Source organism: Hyperolius riggenbachi, chromosome 10 (genome assembly GCF_040937935.1).
Source record: "Hyperolius riggenbachi isolate aHypRig1 chromosome 10, aHypRig1.pri, whole genome shotgun sequence".
NCBI lineage: Eukaryota > Metazoa > Chordata > Amphibia > Anura > Hyperoliidae > Hyperolius > Hyperolius riggenbachi.
The window spans coordinates 261,922,634-261,947,419 of NC_090655.1; the positions used below are offsets into that span (position 1 = coordinate 261,922,634).

General features: G+C 45.7%; 1 protein-coding gene and 1 pseudogene across 1 annotated transcript; both read left to right on the plus strand.

Annotated features, from left to right (window-relative positions):
* Window positions 1-5,161: 5,161 nt before the first annotated feature.
* LOC137537145 (zinc finger protein 567-like) lies at window positions 5,162-17,931 on the plus strand. Its single transcript, XM_068259272.1, has 8 exons — window positions 5,162-5,180; window positions 7,004-7,124; window positions 7,241-7,375; window positions 7,461-7,584; window positions 7,696-7,793; window positions 7,906-9,244; window positions 16,015-16,168; window positions 16,265-17,931. Exons 2-8 carry the CDS (start codon window positions 7,047-7,049, stop codon window positions 17,343-17,345), a joined length of 3,009 nt encoding a protein of 1,002 aa, XP_068115373.1. The 5' UTR covers window positions 5,162-5,180; window positions 7,004-7,046; the 3' UTR covers window positions 17,346-17,931.
* On the plus strand, window positions 17,554-19,742 carry LOC137537147 (gastrula zinc finger protein XlCGF17.1-like; annotated as a pseudogene).
* The last annotated feature ends 5,044 nt before the right edge of the window (window positions 19,743-24,786 follow it).

Consider the following 24,786-nt stretch of genomic DNA (forward strand, 5'->3'; position numbering starts at 1 on the left):
CAACAATGTGCCAATATGTGTGATGTTTCAGCTGAAGAGGTCAGGGGTCAGAGGAGGAATAGGGTAATAAGGAGGATCCTATTTTTGTTCCACATGCCTCAAATGTGAGCTCAGATGAGGCAGAGGAACCAGGATGGCAGAGGGTGGGGCAGCACATCACGGAGGTCAGGGGAAGGGCCACCAGTGGACATGGAAGCCAGCAGTCACAGCCCACTGCTGAAACCACCACCCACCCCCCAACAAGAGTGACAGCTACACCCCCTTAAAGCCATAAGAGGATGTTCACCGCACCTGTGTCTTCTCCAGTCTCTTCACCAGTCTGCTGTGGATCCGTGCATCACCATCTGCATGAATTGCTGCGACCATGGGCCCCCATTCCCACTTGAGGATTTACCCCTGGAGGGAGTTTGGAATATTCAGGAGGCAACAGGGTGGTCAGAGCAGCAGCACCTCTGTGCCGCCTTCTGCTGAACCATCACATCCCTCTGCATGTCCGTCCAGCAGCAGCAGGAAGGAGGAAACACAAACAACCCTCCAGTGTTCCCCCCAAAATTGAGGCTGGATAGTAACCAGGGGCATAGGTTTGGGGGGGGGGGGGGTGGCGGGGTAGGACATGTGCCCCCTGCTGCAGGGTCCCTGAGGGCGCCCAGCCGTGAGGTAGCCCCCCCCCCACTCGACTCAGCACAGTGAAGGGAGAGCGGTGGGCACAGTGGTGGGGAAGGGGGACGTCTCCCCTCTATTCCCTCACCTGGGGCTCTCCCTTCCTCGCTCTTCCCTGCATATATTAGCAGCGGGGCATAAGACTTCTGTTTCCTGGTGCAGAGATCTGTGCGCCTCTATGGTCTAGTGACGTCACCAGAGCAGTGGTGCACAGATCTCTGAGCCGGAAATCGGAAGTGTGCTGCCGTCCGCCGCTAATATCTGCAGGGGAGAACGAGGGAGAGACATCCCTCATTCCCCACCGCTGTGCCCACCGCTCCCTCTTCTCTGCACTGCCACCCTAGGAGGACCCCTGGCCACTGCTGGGGGGACACCAGACTACTTATTCTGGGGACATCTATACCCCTGGCTACCTATTCTGGGGACATCTACACCCCTGGCTACAGTGGCATAGCAATAGGTGATGCAGAGGTTGCAACTGCATCGGGGCCCTTGGGCCAGAGGAGCCCCAAGGGGTCCTTCATCAAACACAGTATTAGCTCTCTATTGGTCCTGTGCTGCTAATAATCACTTCTATAAACACTCTAAATAGTTGTAATCATTAACAAACTGTTCCCCATCCCCTTCTTGCCTCTCTGACACTGCGAAAGAATGCTTGGGGGCCCCATGTAAAGTTTGCACTGGGGCCCATAGCTCCTTAGCTATGTCGCTGCCTGGCTACCTATTCTGGGGACAGCTATACCTCTGGCTACCTATTCTGGGAAAATCTATAGCCTGGCTACCTATTCAGGGGACATCCATAGCTCCCAACTGTCCCTCTTTCGGAGGGACAGTCCCTCTTTGGGAGCCCTGTCCCTCTTTCCTCCTAATTTGTCCCTCTTTCAGGACTTTGTCCCTCTTTCTATGTAAATATAGATATTTCTCTACCAAAATATGTGTTGGATTGACTCTAAACTTTATTCTCACCCTTTATATTGAAATAGTTCTAATTTTAGAATGTTAATATGAAGGAAAATGAAGCAAGATAGAAAAGACCAGTGTGGTTTAAATTACAAAACAACAGATTTTTCTTATGAAATCTTTATGGTGTGCGTGAATAGGGATGTGACGGGGGCTTGATTAGGGTTTGGCAGGGGTATGGCTTAAAAGTCCCTCTTTCTTATCTCAAAAGGTTGGGAGGTATGGACATCTATACACCTGGCTACTTATACAGGGGATAACTATAGACCTGGCTACCTATTCTGGGGACATCTATACCCCATCTAAAAAAATTACCTTATCCTGGCTGCCAGAACTGTAACGCCACCGACTCCGGCCATCACTAATGACAGGACGTCACTTCCTGTATGGCGGCCATCTTACTTCCGGTCGGCATCACTTCCTGTATGGCGGCCCTCTTATTTCTGGCCAGCGGTGGTTTGTTTGCGCTCCACCGCTTATTGAACATAACGCAGGAGGGTTTTCAATCCCTCCGTACATTTAGATACATTTTGTATAATATATATATATATATATATATATATATATATATATACACACACATATATATATATATATACCAAGGGATGAGCAGCACACACCAAATTATATGCAATACTATGCAAAGCATGCACGCAGCCTATATATATATATATATATATATATATATATATATATATATATATATATATATATATATATATATATATATATATATATATATATATATATATATATATATATATATATATATATATATATATATATATATATATATATATATATATATATATATATATATATATACTCCCTTTAAATCGGTCGGTACTAAACAACCTCACATAATCAGTTTACATAGTCTCTAGTATGAGCCAGAGTTCTCTTTGCTGCCATCTAGTGGAAAAAAATGAATTGATTCTCTATAGCAGTCTTTCAATGGTATTCTTCATGTATTGCAACGTCCCATAAATATAAATTACTAAAAATTGTACAAGTAAATTTCTGTTAGCATCCTACCTTATCTTCTAAATTCTCTTTTTCCTTAAGAATTACCCTGAAAAAACAATTGAGATCAAAATCAATATTCAGTCCATTTGGGTGCAAACTATTCAACGTAATAATCCATTTCATTTCTGCTTTTGATAAGTCTCTCTCTGTATTGTTCCCTCTCCAGTTTTTTTGTGAGTTGTTTTATTATACAATATTTCAAACTGGAGGGGTCTTTATTGTGGTATTTCTTGTAATGGGCGGACACTGAATGTTCCTCAAAGCCTTTACATATATTAGACCTGGCTGCCTATTCTGGGAACATCTATACCCCTGCCTACCTATTCTGGGGACATCTATAGGCCTGGCTACCTATTCCGGGGACTACTATAGAACTGGTTACCTATACTGGGGACATGTATACACCTGGCTACCTGTTCTGGGTACATCTATACACCTGGCTACCTATTCTGGGGACATCTATACACCTGGCTACCTATTCTGGGGACACCTATATACCTGGCTACCTATTCTGGGGAACCTATAGGCCTGGTTACTTCCACTGGGGTCACCTATAGACCTGATTACCTATTCTGGAGGCACCTATTTTGGGGGAACTGCTGCCAGATTAACTGTATTTTTGGGGAACCACTGCTGCCAGATTAAGTACCGTATATTTTGGGGAACAGCTGCCAAATTATAAATATGTTGGGGGAACCGCTACTGCCAGATTATGTCTATTTTGGTGGAACTACTGCCATATTATCTGTATTTTGGAGGAACCTCTGCCATATTACGTGTATTTTTAGTGAAATGCTGTCAGATTACATGTATTTTGGGGGAAACACTATGGCAGAGCTCAAACTTCACTGGCAGACCTTTTACAACACTGCTAAAGTCATGTATATTTGGCTCCACCCATTACCACGCCCACATTCTGTTGCTTGGCCACGCTCCTTTTTTGGCACGGTGCGCAGGTTCCTTCTTAGAGGGTGTATTACTAGTCTTTGTCCCCGGGAACTGAAAGCCCTAGCCTCTGCTGGTAACACCAGCCAGTCATCATTGGGCTCCTCAGCACCCCCTACAGTTTCCCGTTCTGTTCAGCTCCAGAGCTTGATCCACTAGACATTTCATGTGACCCAGGCTCTGCCTCCCAGCAACAGGCACATCCAGAAGCTGAACGGGATGCTGGCCCATGCTATGTGCTCCCAGCTCCGCCATACTCCTCATGTGGAGGAGGGGATTGATATGCGCGAGCTGCTTTAGTGTGGGATCCCTGAGCTGCCACTACTTCTCCAGGATGACAATTATGGCACTGCATGAGTACATAGAGCAGAATGTGACCCATGTGCTCAATAACTCTGTAGACAACCAGGTCCATCTGACTATGGACTAATGGAGCAGCCACTATGGACAGGGCCACTACCTGTCCTTCACCTGCCACTGGGTCACCATTGTGGAAGGGGGTGGGGTCTCAGCAACTGGTGCAGCAGCAGCACAGCTGGTGGAGCCACTTCTTCGGGTCAGGGAGAATAGGAGCTGCAGTCTCCTCTGATCCTGGTCCCTAAGCAGCATGCATATGATTAAGCCACATAAGATTTGGGTGCAGGGTAAAGATGAAAAAATGTCTCACCCTGTTCTTGCAAAAGTCCCAGCGGCAATAATAACTATTCCCCCTCCAGGCTACCATGGATAATGGGGAAATATGTAATTCAGCTTCCAGCTATTGCTGGCAGCCAGATTACAATGTTTTTACAGTAATTTGTTCTCCATCCTCCATTTTGATGGTGCCCAAATTACTCACTAAGCACCACTATAGCCCTAATAGCACCGGTGTGGCCTACGGATGTGCTGACTGCGCCCAAATCTCCTGAGCTGTTTTTGCAGTAATCCCCTAAGCAACCGCAGGTACACCCCACAAGCATGTTGGCCTCAGAAGCAACATGGAGCACCACCACTGCCAAGCACAGCTGCAGTTAGCGACACTGGGGACTGAGAGGCTGTCGAATGAAAATGCTCTGGCCAAACTTCGGGAGCAGGAGCAGAGGTAGCAGGCTTTGTTGGAGCATCACCATGGCAACAGCTGACCCACCACTCATACGGTGACCTGCACTGCGCAGCTTTCCACTGGCCAAAACATGCTATCAGTCTCCGGGATGTCAGTGTATTGTGGCAATTCAGGTGCAAGAAACTTCATGTAACTATGGAGCCACATCCATATGGCAGCTCTACATCTCCAGCAGATATCTGGGCACTAATAATTATAATAATGATTATTTATTTTTATTTTTCTTGTTATTAATTATGATTATTATTATATGTGATGGGATAGATGGGGCTGTTTGCAGTAACAGAAATAACAATAATAATAATAATAATAATAATAATAATAATAATAATAATAATAATAATATTGGAAAGTTTAGTGCAGATTCCACAGAGGCTGCAGTTAGCCAATTCACCACAAGATGACGATCACACAGACATGAAATAATGCAGCCACAGACAGGAAATGATCTAACACAGCAGGAAGTGGTCAGGATACATTGGAGGAGGTAGTTTTGTAATTCTAGAAAGTTTTTGCCCGTTCGGCATTGCAAATGTCGTATGGTTTACACAGACATAGGCAAGCAGTGTGGGAATAGTACAGACATGGGTATGGGGGAGCAGTGGGGGATTAGTACAGACATGGGTATGGGGGAGCCGTGGGGGGATGAGTACAGACATGGATATGGGGGAGCAGTTCGGGGATTAGTACAGACATGGGTATGAGCGAGTAGTGGGGGGATTAGTACAGACATGGGTATGGGGGAGCAGTGGGGGGATTAGTACAGACATGGGTATGGGGTAGCAGTGGGGGGATTAGTACAGACATGGGTATGGGGGAGCAGTGGGGGGATTAGTACAGATATGGGTATGGGGGAGCAGTGGGGGGATTAGTAGAGACATGGGTATGGGGGAGCAGTGGGGGGATTAGTACAGACATGGGTATGGGGAGCAGTGGAGGGATTAGTACAGACATGGGTATGGGGGAGCAGTGGGGGGATTAGTACAGACATGGGTATGGGGGAGCAGTGGGGAGATTAGTACAGACATGGGTATGGGGGAGCAGTGGGGGGATTAGTACAGACATGGGTATGGGGGAGCAGTGGGGGGATTAGTACAGATATGGGTGTGGGGGATTAGTAGAGACATGGGTATGGGGGAGCAGTGGGGGGATTAGTAGAGACATGGGTATGGGGGAGCAGTGGGGGGATTAGTACAGGCATGGGTATGGCGGAGCAGTGGGGGATTAGTACAGACATGGGTATGGGGGAGCAGTGGGGGGATTAGTAGAGACATGGGTATGGGGGAGCAGTGGGGGGATTAGTACAGGCATGGGTAATGGGTAGCAGTGGGGGGATTAGTACAGACATGGGTATGGGGGAGCAGTGGGGGGATTAGTACAGACATGGGTATGGGGGAGCAGTGGGGATATAAGTACAGACATGGGTATGGGGGAGCAGTGGGGAGATTAGTACAGATATGGGTATGGGGGAGCAGTGGGGGGATTAGTACAGACATGGGTATGGGGGAGCAGTGGGGGGATAAGTACAGATATGGGTATGGGGGAGCAGTGGGGGGATTAGTACAGACATGGGTATGGGGGAGCAGTGGGGGGATTAGTACAGACATGGGTATAGGGGAGCAGTGGGGGGATTAGTACAGACGGGTGAGCAGTGGGGGATTAGTGCAGACATGGGTATGGGGAGCAGTGGGGGGATTAGTACAGACATGGGTATGGGGGAGCAGTGGGGGGATTAGTAGAGACATGGGTATGGGGGAGCAGTGGGGGGATTAGTACAGACATGGGTATGGGGGAGCAGTGGCTACGTACTCCCTGCGCCCTCCAGCATTGCCATTATCCCCCCAGTATGTGTTGTGTCCCCCCCACAGTAATGCCATTTCTTTCAAAGTGCAGCCATGTCCTCCCTTTGTCTCCCACCATTGTCATTATCCTCCAGTATATAATGAGAATGTCCCCCACCCCAGTAATGCAATTTTTTCTCAGTAATGCCCCCCCCCCCCCAATTTATGCTATTTCTTTTCCCGTATAGCCATGCCCACACTCCCGTATTGCTCCCTTCCCCCACCTCCATGCAGAGAAGTATAAGGAAGGTTTCGCATTGGCCTCACTTCCACTTCTCTCGTCATATCCTCATCCATCTACCACTACCAGCACTGCTGTAGCATCACAGGAATGGTATCAGTGGGAGGCCCTACCACCCACAAGTTAAGGCAATAGAGAGTGCTGGGGAAAGGATGGATCCTGTATTAGTAGTTTTACCAGTGGCAACTGTACAATCTAGATGATCCTCACCATATTATCTCTCAACAGGCAGCAACATCCTGTATAGATCACATGACCAACATCACTGAGGATGGATGAGGACCAGAATCACATGAACGATATGATATTCAACCTCACCCTGAAGATCATATATCTGCTGACTGGAGAGGTGAGGAGGATTCTTGAGGTCACATGACATCTTTATTAATAAAACACACAGTTGACTAGAGAGGTGAGGAGGATTCTGGAAGGTCAGGTGACTTTGTTGTTGGTCTTTTCATACAGAGTTACTCTCCAGTGAAGTCTGGTGATCATGTGACCATCACGGTGCCCCCACCTCACTCCCTGAAATCTGAGGGACACAAAAAGCGGAAGATTCTGGAGATCACCAGGAAGATGATGGAGCTGCTAACAGGAGAGGTGAGCAGTGCTGAAAATTATGGGACATTATACAGTAACAGCAAGGGGTGTGTCTCGGTGGTGACTGTATCATTTTGTGTATCAGGTTCCTATCAGGTGTCAGGATGTCACCATTTATTTCTCCATGGAGGAGTGGCAGTATATAGAAGGACACAAGGTACTCCACAAGGACGCCATGATGGAGAATCAGCTGCACCTCACATCGCCAGGTAAGAGGAGACTTTCATTTCTTGTACAGGAGAGAGCAGTATGAAGGATCCACCTAGATCATCTGATCACATGGAGACAATGTATTCAGTCAGTGTATGTGTTTCCTACAGATGTATTCAGTAACAGAAACCCAGCAGAGAGATGTGCAGGTCCTCTTTATTCCCAGGATTTTCCACAGGAACATGACACCATATCTCATCCTTATCAGGTGGGTGCAACTGAAGGTCGTTGGAGAATCCAAACAGTGTGATATTATTTGCTTTTGTTTATGCTGTTATCTGCATTGACATTGCAAAGTGCTTCTTATTTTGTGCACTTAGGGTGGAGAACTGATACATGTAAATGCTGTGGTTAAAGAAGAAGAAGAGGAGACTTATGTGAGGAGTGATCAGCAGTCAATCGAGAAGGAGAACATGGCGATAACAAATAAAGAGGTAGAAGAAGAGACGTATATGAGGAATGATCATCAATTTGCAGAGGAGGGTGACATGATGAGGACAAGTAAAGAGGAAGAAGAGGAGACATATGTGAGGAGTGATCAGCAGTCTATGGGGGAGAGTGACATCATGGGGACAATTAAAGAGGAAGAAGAAGAGACATATGTGAAGAGTGACCAGCTGTCTATGGAGGAGGGTGACATGATGAGGACAAGTAAAGAGAAAGAAGAGGAGACGTATGTGAGGAGTGATCAGCAGTCTATGGGGTGGAGTGACATCATGGGGACAATTAAAGAGGAAGAAGAAGAGACGTATGTGAGGAGTGATCAGCAGTCTATGGAGGAGGGTGACATGATGAGGACAAGTAAAGAGGACGAAGAAGAGACATATGTGAGGAGTGATCAGCAGTCTATGGAGGAGGGTAACATGATGAGGACAAGTAAAGAGGAAGAAGAAGAGACATATGTGAGGAGTGATCAGCAGTCTATGGAGAAAGGTGACATGATGATGGCAATTAAAGAGGAAGAAGAAGAGACATATGTGAGGAGTGATCAGCAGTCTATGGAGGAGGGTGACATGATGAGGACAAGTAAAGAGGACGAAGAAGAGACATATGTGAGGAGTGATCAGCAGTCTATGGAGGAGGGTAACATGATGAGGACAAGTAAAGAGGAAGAAGAAGAGACATATGTGAGGAGTGATCAGCAGTCTATGGAGAAAGGTGACATGATGATGGCAATTAAAGAGGAAGAAGAAGAGACATATGTGAGGAGTGGTCAGCAGTCTATGGAGGAGGGTGACATGATGAGGACAAGTAAAGAGGACGAAGAAGAGACATATGTGAGGAGTGATCAGCAGTCTATGGAGGAGGGTAACATGATGAGGACAAGTAAAGAGGAAGAAGAGATGTATATGAGGAGTGATCAGCAGTCTATGGAGGAAGGTGACATGATGAGGACAAGTAAAGAGGAAGAAGAAGAGACATATGTGAGGAGTGATCAGCAGTCTATGGAGAAAGGTGACATGATGATGGCAATTAAAGAGGAAGAAGAAGAGACATATGTGAGGAGTGGTCAGCAGTCTATGGAGGAGGGTGACATGATGAGGACAAGTAAAGAGGAAGAAGAAGAGACATATGTGAGGAATGATCAGCACTCTGTGGAGGAGGGTGACGTGATGAGAGCATATAAGGAGGAAGACATTATTACACGGATGAGCACAGGTGAGAGATACAAATTTGAGATGGAAAATATATATTAAGATAAATAGGAAATATGTCCCTGCTGGGCACAGTATAGATCACATGAAGCCAGTAAGTGGGGGAGGGGCTATAGGAATGTCAGTCATGTTTTGGGGGGGGGACTTAAGTGAAAAGTAGCTAAACGTCGCTCTACTGAACATCTATGCCACGTGCAATTATGCTAAACAAGCATTCAAATTCACAAGAGCAACAACGACTTCAGGTACCTAAGGATTACTCCAACACCACAGCCCTGGTCATATGCTTAGCCCCGCCCCCCACTCAGTGACAAACCCTGTGCTAGGTAGGAAGAAGGTCACTGGAATTCCCATTGGTGCGCACTATGGGCTCGATTCACAAAGCGGTGATAACTCAGTTATCACGCCTAAAAGACTTTAGGCGTGATAAGCCGTGCAATGCTGAGTTAGCACCGCTTTTGCTCTTTATCGCGCGCAAAGCAATGGCGCAATTCCGCGCGCAGCGCCCATAGGCTTTAATGGGCACATCGCGCGAACTGCACCGTGTGCCGGGCGATTGCGCGAGTTTCATTTTATCACGCCTAAACTGAGTTTAGGCGTGATACAGGGGTTTTCACAGGCGTGCAAACACTTTGCACCGCTTTGTGAATCAGGCCCTATGACACTTATTTGGGTTTATTCACTAAACAGCGCTATTTCAGAACGCACGTATGGCGTAATGCTGTGTGCGCTATCGGCATAACGTTACAAGCAATGGCACTATCAGCAAGTACAGTATAGCGCACATTGGTTAGAAAACGGTTGGTAGTGAAATAATCAAGAGCGGTGATGTTTTCCATGCACGTAATACTTTGCGCCATTAAAGTATTACGCGCATACAAAATGATGTGTTATTAATTTAAATAGTGTATGCTTTAAAAATATAGCAAAGTTAGCATTCATTACCTGACATGCACTCATCCAGCCAATCCTCAAACGGTTCCATCACTGAAGACAAATTTAAACAAAAATATAAAAGAAAAAAAAAATAACATTTGTCCAGGACTGTTCACACTTTTGAAATGTCATAAATGCGATTAATCTTCAGAGTCCCCAGCAGTGTGCTGCAGCGTCACAGTGCCTTACATTAAACATTTATGTCAGCAATAACATGTGATTAACTATACCATCAAAATTCACAGTATGCATTCATACCACAAACATTACACAGCACACAACACAAGTCACACTACACAGTATCCACATGTTACATTGCCTGCAGTGATACACAATCAATAAAAGGTATGGTTGCTTGGCACAGTACACATGACCAACACAACTTAATTACTACTTAAAAAAATCTAAAGATACACAAAAACAGCTGAAAAATGCAAAGCACACCTACAAACAAATAACACTTACTTGCCCAGTCTCAAACTACTCTGAAGCAAGTGCTGATGAGCAATGTTTATATAGACCAAAAACAGCTGACAAATGTTAAGGCGTACCGCCTAATCAAAATGCTTGCATCATTCAACATTACAAACTTCTACGCATTCAAAGTAATGCGCACTATATAGTTCCAGCGTGCATAGCACTCTATGCGGTTGTAAAGCACATTCCCAGCGCGTGCTGTGCATTTGTCATGAGCGCTGTCTACACCACTGCGCGCTGTGCAGTTTGTAATGCGCACTCAGTAGTTATAATGTAACAATGACGCACGTAATTCATGTAGCGTTCAAGCGCTATTCAATAACACTGTTTAGTGAATCAACCCCATTGTGTCACCCATAGACTTCCATTACCCCAGCACTGTGTGTTATGTGTGGTGCTTGCAGAAACGTGCTGCTGCCCTTGCGTCAGCTCGGATACTTCCGCCACAACCACAATGGAGCCGCAATAAGTGTGAAAGTCTCCATAGCCTTTCATTGCTTTAGCGGCCTCTTGTGGTAAAATAGGGTAATGCACCACAGGTTTCCCCTGCAGGTGTAAAAGGGGCCTAATATACTGAATGTGGTATTTTATTAACCTATTATTGTTTATCAAAACAGTGAATTGAACTCAGTGTGATCCAAAAATGGGTTTAAAATCTCCAGAGATGTATAGCTCCTCCCACCATCCCATATAGAGGTTGGTGAGTGAGCGCAAGAACTTCGCCCCATGGAATCTCCGCCTCTCTGAAGATAATACACACCTGCATAGCTCCTCCCACCACCCCATATAGAGGCTGGCGAGTGAGAATTTCACCCCCATGGAAGCTCCGCCTCTCTGAAGATAATACACACCTGCTGCCTGCATAGCTCCTCCCACCGCCACATATAGAGGCTGGCAACTGAGAATTTCACCCCCATGGAAGCTTCCCCTCCCTGGAGATAATGCACAAATAATAATTACCTATGAGCAGAGTTCCCCGCAGCTGCTTTGAAGACAGAGGGATATATGAGTATTACCTTCTATAGTTGTGATGTGTTACCTGTATGTAGGAAGTGCTCTGTTTAGGTTGGCAGTGTTGGAATCCCCCAGAATGATGAGAAAAGAATCAGGGTGCCCCCTCCACCTCAGTGATCTGATCTGCCAGTTCCTGGAGCGCAGGCTGCATGCATCTCTGTGGAGGGATGTACACAGCAACCAGAATGAATGAAGAAATCTCACAGGGTGAATAGGAGGGTCTGCAGTTTATGAAGAATGTTCCCAGCCCAGCCGAGCATGTCCTCCTAATAACCGTGACATCCTTACATCACTTATCACTGATATAGAAACAGAGCCCTCCACCTTTGCCAGAAATATGTGGGTCCCAGTAAGATCTATAGGGCTTGATTCACTAAGACAAACAGCATGCTTTATCAGAGTTAACACACCTTATCAGAGTTACCACGCCATATCAGAGTTAACATGCCTTATCAGAGTAGCATTGTGAGCACTACACACCTATGCCTGCTAATTGGCAATGAAGAGAGCTCCACTCGTCCTGCCCTGAGCCACTGCAGGTCCAATCACTTTAAAGGACATTATCCCCGCATTTTGATTGGTTCAATAGGCTGCCTGTCAAGTTTCCTGTCAACTCTTGTCATTCCCAATTAGCGGGCATACGTTTGTAGCGCACGTTATGCTACTCTGATAAGGCATGTTAACTCTGATAAGGCACATCGCTTGTTTTAGTGAATTAAGCCCATAGAGTGTGAATCCACTAATGTGCAGAGCATTGTCTGGAATCAGCTCAGACAGCCAGGTCTCTGTGAAGCAAAGAGCAACAGAAAGGTAAAAGTCCTCTTTAGTCCTGATCAGTAGTTGCAGCTCATCTACTTTGTTGCATATTAAGCTGACATTAGAGAGTATGATTCCAGGTAGCGGTGAACACAGTCCTCTGCGCCAAAACCACACCTGGATCCTGGAGAGCTTGCCTATTCTTCTAAGCCTCACTGCCTGATTCAGCACTGCAGCTCTGCTGGTCAGAATCCCCAGAAGGCTAAGAGTAGATGAAATAACCAGGGGAAGATCAGGTACAGCTAAGTCCTGAATGCTCAGTGTTTGTTCGCTGGTGAAGGCCATGTTGAAAAACGTATAAAACAAATAAAAAAGACAGCAACTTGCCAAGACTGCCATCATCAGGCGTCTCTTAACCACTTCAGGTTCTAGGGTTTTAAAGGGAACCCGAGGTGAGAGTGATCTGAAGGCTGCCACATTTATTTCCTTGTAAATAATGCCAGTTGCCTGGCAGTCTTGTTGATCTGCTGGCATGAGTAGTGTCTAAATCAAAACCCTGGAACAAGCATATGGCTAATCCAGTAAAACCTAAGTCAGTTTAGTCAGAGTACCTGATCTGCTGCATGCTTGTTCAGGGTGTATGGCTAAAAGTATTAGAGACAAAGGATCAGGAGTAGTGTCCAGCAATTGGTGTTGTTTAAAAGGAAATAAATATGGCAGCCTCCATATACCTCTCACCGCGGGTTCCCTTTAACCCCTTAAGGATCCTGACAATTTTGGCATATCTGTTGTGTCGCTAATGATACAGCAATAACTTGTTATTACCTATGCCATTACAGTGATACATGTATTGTTTTTTTTCAGTACATTCTAAGCTTTCTTAGGGTAATATTTTTTTCAAGTATTATTTAATTTCAAGCACTGTTTATCGAGAAAAATTAGGCATAAATGCAAAATTACACATGTTTTTCATGTTTCTTCTTTCCTAACTGTTACATGACAAGTGCCACAGTTTTAAAACACCACAAAATACATTATTTAGCTTGTCCCGGATAAAACAATACCATACATGCCATATTTCATCGCTAGTCGGCCATGTAGCCCGCCATTATCGCCAGCCTGTGTGTAAGTAGCGATTGCTAGGCAACCACATTGCAATGCCTCTATACAGCGTTCGTTCCCTGAGCTGTCGCCATAGTGATCGCATCAGATCCCCATGGACGGCAGCCATGACGGGTGTCTACAAATCTTAAGGCCAAGTATAGAAGACACAAGAGGTTAATTAGTTTGGTAGTGGCTAAAAGTTAATAAACAAATAAAACACTTTATTTTATTATTTTACACTGTCACTTTAAGTTAGAAAAAACAACAACTTTTTTTTGTAACTTTATGTGAATGACTGTTGCTAGCAGCAGTCATTCACAATGTGATCAGTGCACAAGCATGCATGTGCATGAGAGTGCACAAGCGTGCATGAGGACGTGCACGTGCTGGACATAAATCTTGCAAATAGGAACCTACAACGTAACACATTTGGACGTAAGAGGAACCTTAAAGCGGATCCAAGATGAAGAACTAACTATGACAAGTAACTTGTCTATATGTCTTATCTAAAGTTTACAAAGTTTACACAGAAAATCTAGCTGCAAACAGCTTCAACAGTTTATGATCATTTATTCCTGTGATGCGAGGCCAGCCATATTCTGTTTGTCACATTACACAAAGGCAAGCTGATAGCATCTGCAGCCCTCAGCTCAATCCCCTCTCCTCCTCCCTCCTCCCCTATATCTGAAATCTCTGGCTTGTAATCTCCTCCTGCCCAGACTGAGCTCCCATAAGCCCTTGCTACATGAGTCTGATAATGCCAAGGCACTCTGAAGCTGTGGGCGAGGCTTGTTTAGTTTATAGGGAATTAGAGTATTAAAATAAAACAAAAAAAGTATTTGGCTTGAGGAATGCCCTATAATCTATATGAAAGGAACACAATTATGCAATGAGTAAAAGTTCACCTCGGATCCACTTTAAGTGGTTAAACTAAAGTAAAAAGATAAACTGTCCTTTGACCATTTAATGAGAGTCCGAAGTGAATATAAATCCTGCTTCTTACCGTCTATTTATCTTAAGCAGTATGAGTAGAGCTGAAACGCCACATTCCCATGGCAAAACGAGGGCATTATACCGCCCAAATCCCAGGGCAAGCATCCACGACTTTCCAGGTCATAGATTTTGCTGCCCGGGGTGGTGGAGCTTTGTGCTGCGGCTCTGCCTCTGCTGGAGTCAATCTCCGTGCGGATCTCCGCCTCTCCCCGCCCCTCTCTGTGAAAGAAGACTGAGAGAGGCGGGGAGAGGTGGAGATCGACTCCAGTAGAGGCAGAGATGCAGCGCAAAGCTCTGCCTCTATCAGGAAGCACTCCCCGCATTTTGCCCTGGGGATTTGGGGGTATAAAGCCCTTGTTTTGCCACAGGAATGCAGCGTTTCACCTCTCCTCATACTGCTTAAGCTAAATAGCAGGTAAAAAGCAGGATTTATTTTCGCTTCAGACCCTCTTTAATATAGAGTGGCGTTTTATTGGAGCTATCAGGTGTTGTGGATTTGCTTGTACAGTTTGTGCGGATTACCAAGAGTAAGAGGTCCTTTCCCAACACCATTGTGGCTGAATGGGGGTAAGAGCAGTACCACCTTGCTTTACACATAGGTTGCTAGGCTACTATTTGATGCCAAGGTGGGTCAAGTTAGTTAAATACATTAACTGGCTTAACTAGGTGACAGTATAGTAACACCGTACACAATAAGACATAATCTGTGTAGTCATTAAGGTCTAGAAGCCCCATAGCATCACTACATAATATCACCAGTGCTTTTTCTCTTAGGAATTTTACTCCTTACTCCCACCCCTAGAGGGGGTGCTTCCTGCATTTGTTCTATGACACACCTTGGGGGCCCTCATACATTGAGCTTTGCCGGAGTATTACACATGTCAGCCCCCTCTAGTGGTGGAAATAGGGAGCAAAAAATCCCAAGAGAAGAAGCAGCACTGATTTTACATGTAGATGTCATGTGGCCACCAGGCCTTACTGACTACATGGATCTGTTTTCCTTTCTACAGCTTTACCATAAAACACACTGCTGACTATTCCAGCCAGATTCTCTGCTCTGCATGGCCTGACCTATATTCATCATGGGATATTATGTTAGTGGCTTGTATAATTAAGTGCTGCAGCAAGACTTGTAATTCTATTTGGAATAGTGGCCGTGTTGTTTGGCTTCCCTCCCTCTGACCTCCCCACATAGTCCCAGCCCCCACCCCCTTGTCATAGCCTCTGAAGAAGCGCTTGTGTATGAAACTGCTGTCGGCTCCTAGCAACCAGCACCCACCATTATCCCCCCCCCCCTTCCCTGCACCTTTACATGTTTAGTCTCTTATGGACTGTGAGGTGATGATGTAACGCACAGCCTACTTGTCTGCACATTGCCAAATAAAGGAAGTTGTACAGCAGTGCCCACCATCCTCTTTCCTTTCATCCCTAATGATAATTGTTCCTCCCCTCAGAATTCTCTAACAGGAAGTGATGATGTTTCTCTATTTGCAGCGCGGAGTCCAGGCATCAGGAACCTCTCAGAGACTCGTCTCTCTGGATCCACAGACTGTACAACGGATGATGATGTCACTGGACAAGAGTCTCCTGCAGATATCCTGGTTACCCCAAATATTCCCCCAGACTCACCTCACCTGTCTAACCCTGAGGGGCCTCATACCCAGCACAGCTCTCCCCCTGATGGAGGGTCTCATTCCTGTTCCATGTGTGGGAAATGTTTTGTATGGAAATCACATCTTGTCAGTCATCAGAGATCTCACACTGGTGGGAAGCCCTATTCATGTGCTGAGTGTGGGAAATGTTTTCAATTGAAATCACAGCTCATAAGTCATGAGAGATCTCACACTGATGGGACGCCCTATTCATGTGATGAGTGTGGGAAATGTTTTGCACAGAAATCATTTCTTAGTACACATGAGAGATCTCACACTGGTGAAAAGCCCTATTCATGTACTGAGTGTGGGAAATGTTTTGCATGGAAATCACTTCTTGGCAGACATGAGAGATCTCACACTGGAGAAAAGCCCTATTCATGTGCTGAGTGTGGGAAATGTTTTGCACAGAATTCATTTCTTGTCACACATGAGAGATCTCACACTGGTGAAAAGCCCTATTCATGTACTGAGTGTGGGAAATGTTTTGCACGGAAATCACTTCTTTGCACACATGAGAGATCTCACACTGGTGAAAAGCCCTATTCATGTGCTGAGTGTGGGAAATGTTTTGCACAGAAATCATTTCTTGTCATGCATGCGAGATCTCACACTGGTGAAAAGCCCTATTCATGTACTGAGTGTGGGAAATGTTTTGCACGGAAATCACTCCTTGGCAGACATGAGAGATCTCACACTGGTGAAAAGCCCTATTCATGTGCTGAGTGTGGGAAATGTTTTGTGCAGAAATCAGAGCTTGTCAGACATGAGAGATCTCACACTGGTGAGAAGCCATATTCATGTACTGAGTGTGGGAAATGTTTTGCACATAAATCACATCTTTCCTATCATGAAAAATCTCACACTGGTGAGAAGCCCTATTCATGTGCTAATTGTGGGAAATGTTTTGTACAGAAATCACATCTTGTCAGACATGAGAGATGTCACACTGGTGAGAAGCCCTATTCATGTGCTGAGTGTGGGAAATGTTTTGCACATAAAGCAAGCCTTATCTCACATGAGAGATCTCACACTGGTGAGAAGCCCTATCCATGTGCAGAGTGTGGGAAATGTTTTGTACAGAAATCGGCACTTGACAGACATAAGAAATCTCACACTGACAGCCATGGGCACGGGATAGTGAACAGTAAACTGCCAGTCCATAATGTTTAATAAGATGTAAGGCTCTTCTCGATTGATACAGTTGTGGACGGTTATTGTTTCTGTTCTAGATTGTTGGATCCTTGCTATGTTCCTCCCTACGCTTCCCCCCCCCCCCCCATTTCCCTTCCTTTCCCCCTATCTTCCCTCCCCCCCTCCTTCCATCCCCCGCCACTCCTCTGCTGAGCGAACCATCATTGCCTAACTCAGAACATAGATAATGACTGTATACAATCTTTCTGGGAGCAGTAACAGGATACCTCTTATGGTTCAATGTAAATGTCATTTATGGATGGACTGTTTCTCAAATATATGCAGGGCTGTGGAGTCGGTCCAAAAATCCACCGACTCCGACTCCTCAGTTTAGGATTCCTCCGACTCCGACTCCACGACTCCGACTCCTCTAATTTGCATATTACAATTTTGTTGATTAAAAGTATGTAACATGAAATTCGTCTCATAACTGCCAACGCTTAGGAATTTTACAAGACAACTGAAGTGAGAAGGATATGTAGACTACTATATTTATTCCCTTTAGACTAAAACTAGTCCTTAGTAATAGTACTTGTAAAAGGTACAAACCGGAACAAAGAACATCTATCAGGCCCTAGGCAATGTAAGTGTGGGTACATGTAAGAATGATGTGCAGGTACTCTGCAGGGGAATGAGGAGATTGTAAACAGACAACACCTCTGTGTTCAATGTGCACAGCATTCTCAGTGGATTCCCTGCAGCTCTGTGAGGAGTGCATATGTAGAGTATAGTACTACTGTGTAACAAAGTAAACCTGAGACAGATGAAATTAAAGTTTTGTACATACCTGGGGCTTCCTCCAGCCGCCTTCAGGATAATCAGTCCCTCGTTGTCCTCCTCCACCACCTGGATCTTCTGCTATGAGTCCAGGTACTTGAGCCAGTCTGGCGTAGTGCGCTTGAACACACTCCACCGCTAGGAGCATACTACACCTGTGCAGCACTATTGCGCAGGTGCAGAATGTTCCTGGCTGTGGGAGTGGCATGCGGCCGGACTGCGCTGACTGGCTGAATTACCAGGACTCATAGCAGAAGATCCGGGTGGTGGAGGACAGTGAGGGACTGATTAGCCTGAAGGGGGCTGGAGGAAGCCCCAGGTATGTATAAAACTTTACTTTTCATCCGTCTCAGGTACCCTTTAATTTGTAGTCACCAAACCAAATTTTAATAACATATCAAATTATTTGATTTCAGTGCATACATTTGCATAAATCAGCATCAGTGCAGAATTATTTCCATCTCATTGACCATCTCTATTAGTGACACAGCTACACATCAGGCTTTATTCTTACAGCATAGATGTTATTTAGTATATATAAGAGATTCCTGTGTACGCATCATATATACAGTCACAATCAGATCTGTATATCTGACCTTAAAAATACGGGGACTGCTTTATTGAAGCAGCACAAGTAACTAATTTTGATTGGTTTATTTCATTTTTGTGGACTAAGCACAGCTATTACTGTATATATACATTATTTTTAATGACTATTATCTGAGAAATAGAACATTTTATCATATTTTCTATTTGAATTACAGTTACAAATTCATTAGGAGTCGGAGTCGGTGCATTTTTTCCCGACTCCGACTCCAGGCACCCAAAATTGCCCGACTCCACGACTCCGACTCCGACTCCACAGCCCTGAATATATGTGTATACATTGATGCCAACTTTTCACTCTGTTTGTACCATTCTTTTCCTTAAAAACTGAATAAAATCTTATTTCTGAAAAAAAACAAAACAAAGAAATCTCACACTGGTGAAAAGCCCTTTGCATGTGCTGAGTGTGGGAAATGTTTTGTGCAGACATTATTTCCTGTCAGACATGAGAGATCTCACACTGGTGAAAAGCCCTATTCATGTGCTGAGTGTGGGAAATGTTTTGTGCAGACATTATTTCCTGTCAGACATGAGAGATCTCACACTGGTGAAAAGCCCTTTGCATGTGCTGAGTGTGGGAAATGTTTTGTGCAGACATTATTTCCTGTCAGACATGAGAGATCTCACACTGGTGAAAAGCCCTTTGCATGTGCTGAGTGTGGGAAATGTTTTGTGCAGACATTATTTCCTGTCTGACATGAGAGATCTCACACTGGTGAAAAGCCCTTTGCATGTGCTGAGTGTGGGAAATGTTTTGTGCAGACATTATTTCCTGTCAGACATGAGAGATCTCACACTGGTGAAAAGCCCTTTGCATGTGCTGAGTGTGGGAAATGTTTTGTGCAGACATTATTTCCTGTCAGGCATGAGAGATCTCACACTGGTGAAAAGCCCTTTGCATGTGCTGAGTGTGGGAAATGTTTTGTGCAGACATTATTTCCTGTCAGACATGAGAGATCTCACACTGGTGAAAAGCCGTATTCATACACTTAGGCTCATTTTCTCCTGAGTTTTCTCCTAGGAGATAATGTTTCATCTTCTATTTAGATTAACTTTTCAGCACTTTGCAATGGAAAAAAGACCAAAAAGTGGGTGAACAAGTTACTATCAAAACAATTATTAGAGCTTTTTCTTGATTGCTGGTGGTTTAAAAGTGGACCTGAACTCATAACTTCCTCTCCGCTCTAAAAGATACGTAACAGCATAATAACCTTTAATGAAAAAACATGTCTTTGTTACGGCTGATACAAATCCTGCAATACATCTGCAGTGTGTCTACTTCCCGCTTTCATGGAAGCAGACATATTGTTAACATCCTGTGATTTCAAATTAGCCCATCTGCCTTGTCTGCCAGGGCAGTCAGGTAACACAGAGGAGAGTTCAAATTACAACTTGTGATTAGACACAAATGAGGAAGAATTAGTCAGCCTAAACTCTTTAAAGGACAACTGTAGTGAGAGGTATATGGAGGCTGTCATATTTATTTCCCATTAAACAATACTAGTTGCCTGGCAGACCCGCTGATCTATTTGGCCCAGAAACAAGCATGCAGCTAATCTTGTCAGATCCGACAATAATGTCAGAAACACCTGATCTACTGCATGCTTGTTCAGGGACTATGGCTAAAAGTATTAGAGGCAGAGAATCAGCAGGACAGCCAGGCAACTAGTATTGCTTACAAGGAAAAAAATATGGTAGTCTTCATATCCCTTCCACTACTGTTGTCCTTTATCCTCCTGAGCATTATGCCCAACACTGTGTCTAGCAAGGAATCTTTGCAGAAAGCGGTATGCCTGGCTCAGTGCTGGGCATGCCGCTCAGGAGGTTTTGCGAAGTACAGGAGCCCTGCAGTATTAGTTAGCCAGGTGTAGGGGTTCCTGTACAATGTAGGCAGCGATAACAACGTTAGGTAAAGTGCCCCCCACCCCCGATCCCCCCTAATCCCCCAATCCAGCCGCTTACCATCAAGTCTGGTTGCAGCGATCGCAGCCTTCCTGCACAGCTCCCGTACCCTCCAGTAGGAGGAGGGTTGGGACTGAGCAGCGTCATGACGTCAGCAGAAGGGTAACACTACAGCAGTGAAAATCTATGGGGCTTTTCATACTTACTGCGGTGCAATGCGCTGGAAGTATCGGATTTGACATTACAACAGCGCATTATCGGCAACCACCCGCGGTGATGTGCGGCAACTGAAAGTCATGTAAGTCAAAGGCACTGCAGGTATTTTCAACTGTTTCACGTTTACATTAGCGGCGCGCATGCACAGCAGTGCATTCTTTCAATACACTTCCGCACAATTCTTATTTCAGCAACAGGAAGTGAGCACTGGAGAGCCTTACTTATAACTTGGCTTACAGCCGGATTAGAGATTACCGTGCATTGCTGCAGAAGTCTCTAAAAGCTGTTTTTAACATTGCGGCTTGATGCGATCATCAGACTGCACCACACCTAAAATGTCAGTTAGCAGTGTGAAACCAGCCTTGAGGTTATTATGCTAATGCATATCTTTTAGAGCTGAGAGGAAGTTCTGTTTTAAAGTGTACCTGAAAAAAAGAGGTGTAAAAAATGTATACATACCTGGGGCTTCCTCCAGCCCCCTCAAGGCTTACCGCTCCCTCGCTGTCCTCCTTCTCCTGGTTCATTAAAACTGGCCTTGAAAAGTCCTCCAGTAGGTGCAGGCACAGTGCGGCTGTGTGGAATCCACCATTGCGTTTCTGTGGCTGGGAGCGTTATGCACCTGCAGCAGTGCGACCGCGCCACGCATGCATACGCTACAGACCGGAGAACTTTCCATGGGCAATTTGAGAAGACCTAGGAGGCAGAGGAGGATGGCAAGGGGATGGTAAGCCTGGAGGAAGCCCCTGGTATGTATAAATTTTCCCCCCTTTTAGTCTCAGGTCCTGACATTTTTAAAAATGTAGGATCCACCTGCAGTCCTGAAGTCCTGGTATGGACCCTCTTGGTGGTGGCGGAGAAGTCAGCCAGTCATGCAGCGTGCAGAGATGCAGGGTGGGGACTGCTTTACAAGTCTTCAGGCAGACAGTAGCCCACCTGGATCCATGCCTCATTCATTTTCATAAAGGTGAGGTAATCCAGACTTTTTTGACCTAGTCGACTTCTCTTCTCAGTGACAATCCCTCCTGCTGCATTGAAGGTCCTCCTTGACAGGACGTTTGAGGCTGGGCTAACGAGAAGTTCAATGGGAAATTGTGAGAGATCAGGCCACAGGTCAAGCCTACGCCCCTAATAGTCCAGGGGTTCATCGCTCCTCAGAGTGTCCATATCGGCAGTTGAAGGCCAGGTAGGTCGCTACCTGTTGGTGGAGGCGTTCTTTAAAGGGTGGATCCTGAAGGGCTGTGGTGATGCGTCAGATAAAAAGTAGTGCACACGTCTGACATCACCATCACATCCGAAGACTGTGTTGTCCTTGCCGACGTGGCCAAGGGAGAAGGAGGATTCCTGGCACCTCTCTCCCGTTGTGCTGTGACATCACCCCTTGACAGCATACAGCCAGGGATGCTCAAATCCGGACTCGGATGAAATCCGGATAGTTGTTATCCGGAAAACAACTATCCGGATTTCATCCGAGTCTGGATTTGAGCATCCCTGCATACAGCATACTTCGCAGGCTCTTCTGGAAACTGCCCATCCTTTGCGGCTGATTTCTATTTGGTAACAGTTCCACCACTTTGTGCTTATACCGAGGGTCCAGTAACATTGCCACCCAGTACAGGTCCTTGATCATTTTTATACGGGGGTCCTTCAATAAGCAGGACAGCATGAAAGACCCCATTTGCACAAGGTTGGATGCTGAGCTAGCCAGCCCCTCTTCCTCTTCACTGAGGTCACGCATAGAGATGGCCCGAACCTCCGATTTTCGGTTCGCGAACTTCCGTGGAAGGTTCGGTTGCGCAAACTTTTGTGAACCGCAATAGACTTCAATGGGGAGCCGAACTTTGAAAACTAGAAACACTTATGCTGGCCACAAAAGTGATGGAAAAGATGTTTTCAAGGACGTCTGAGTTTTTGCATGGATGAGTGGGATAGACGCCAAAAGTCTGGATTTGACACAAAGCAGTGTTTTAAGGGCAGAAATCACATTGAATGCTAAATTGCAGGCCTAAAGTGCTTTAAAACATCTTGCATGTGTATACATCAATCAGGGAGTGTAATTAGAGTACTGCTTTACACTGACACACCAAACTCACTGTGTAACGCACCGCAAAGAGCTGTTTGTGCAGTGACGGCCGTGCTGGACTGGTGCGCACCATGGCGTGATTGCTCTTCCTCACTCAGTGATGTCAGGTAATGTCTGACTTCCTTATCAACTTTCAATGGTTCTTTCTCTACCATTGTTAAAGCTTACATCTATTTTTTTAAATACTTGTTCTGCTTGCTGTTCAGTACCTGCAACGAGAATCTTATGGAGGGCAAGTCTGCCATTGCGAGTGACCTCAGGTAATGGCCGGGGAATCCTGGTTCGGTTCCGGTCCGGAGTGGGAGCCTAAGAAATAGCTACCACCCCTGCACATCCAAGGAAGGTGGTGGTGGGCGGAGAAGTCAGCCAGTCATGCAGTGTACAGAGATGCAGGGTGGGGACTGCTTTACAAGTCTTCAGGCAGACAGTAGCCCACCTGGATCCATGCCTCATTCATTTTCATAAAGGTGAGGTAATCCACACTTTTTTGACCTAGTCGACTCCTCTTCTCAGTGACAATCCCTCCTGCTGTGCTGAAGGTCCTCCTTGACAGGACGTCCTTGACGTTTGAGGCTGGGCTAACGAGAAGTTCAATGGGAAATTGTGAGAGATCAGGCCGCAGGTCAAGCCTACGTACCTAATAGTCCAGGGGTTCATCGCTCCTCAGAGTGTCCATATGGGCAGTTAAGGCCAGGTAGGTCGCTACCTGTCGGTGGAGGCGTTCTTTAAAGGGTGGATCCTGAAGGGCTGTGGTGATGCGTCAGATAAAAAGTAGTGCACACGTCTGACATCACCATCACATCCGAAGACTGTGTTGTCCTTGCCGACGTGGCCAAGGGAGAAGGAGGATTCCTGGCACCTCTTTCCCGTTGTGCTGTGACATCACCCCTTGACAGCATACAGCCAGGGATGCTCAAATCCGGAACCGGATGAAATCCGGATAGTTGTTATCCGGAAAACAACTATCCGGATTTCATCCGAGTCTGGATTTGAGCATCCCTGCATACAGCATACTTCGCAGGCTCTTCTGGAAACTGCCCATCCTTTGCGGCTGATTTCTATTTGGTAACAGTTCCACCACTTTGTGCTTATACTGAGGATCCAGTAACATTGCCACCCAGTACAGGTCCTTGATCATTTTTATACGGGGGTCCTTCAATAAGCAGGACAGCATGAAAGACCCCATTTGCACAAGGTTGGATGCTGAGCTAGCCAGCCCCTCTTCCTCTTCACTGAGGTCACGCATAGAGATGGCCCGAACCTCCGATATTCGGTTCGCGAACATCTGCGGAAGGTTCGGTTGCGCGAACTTTTGCGAACCGCAATAGACTTCAATGGGGAGCTGAACTTTGAAAACTAGAAACACTTATGCTGGCCACAAAAGTGATGGAAAAGATGTTTTCAAGGACGTCTGAGTTTTTGCATGGATGAGTGGGATAGACGCCAAAAGTCCCGGGGAAAAATCTGGATTTGACACAAAGTAGCGTTTTAAGGGCAGAAATCACATTGAATGCTTAATTGCAGGCCTAAAGTGCTTTAAAACTAGAGATGTCCCGAACGGTTCGCCGACGTACGGTTCCAGGCCAACTTCGGTGGTTTGCATTCGCCTACCAATGGCGAACTTTCCCGGAAGTTCGATTCACCCCATAATGCTCTATTGTGCAAAACTTTGACCCTCTACATCACAGTCAGCAGGCACGTTGTTGCCAATCAGACTGCACTCACTGGTGGAGCCCCACCCCCCCTTATACAAGGCAAGGTCCTTGAGCCATTTGACTCACTCGTCTGCCAATACTAATTAGTTAAGGTACAGCTGCTACACACTCTGCTAGGGAGATT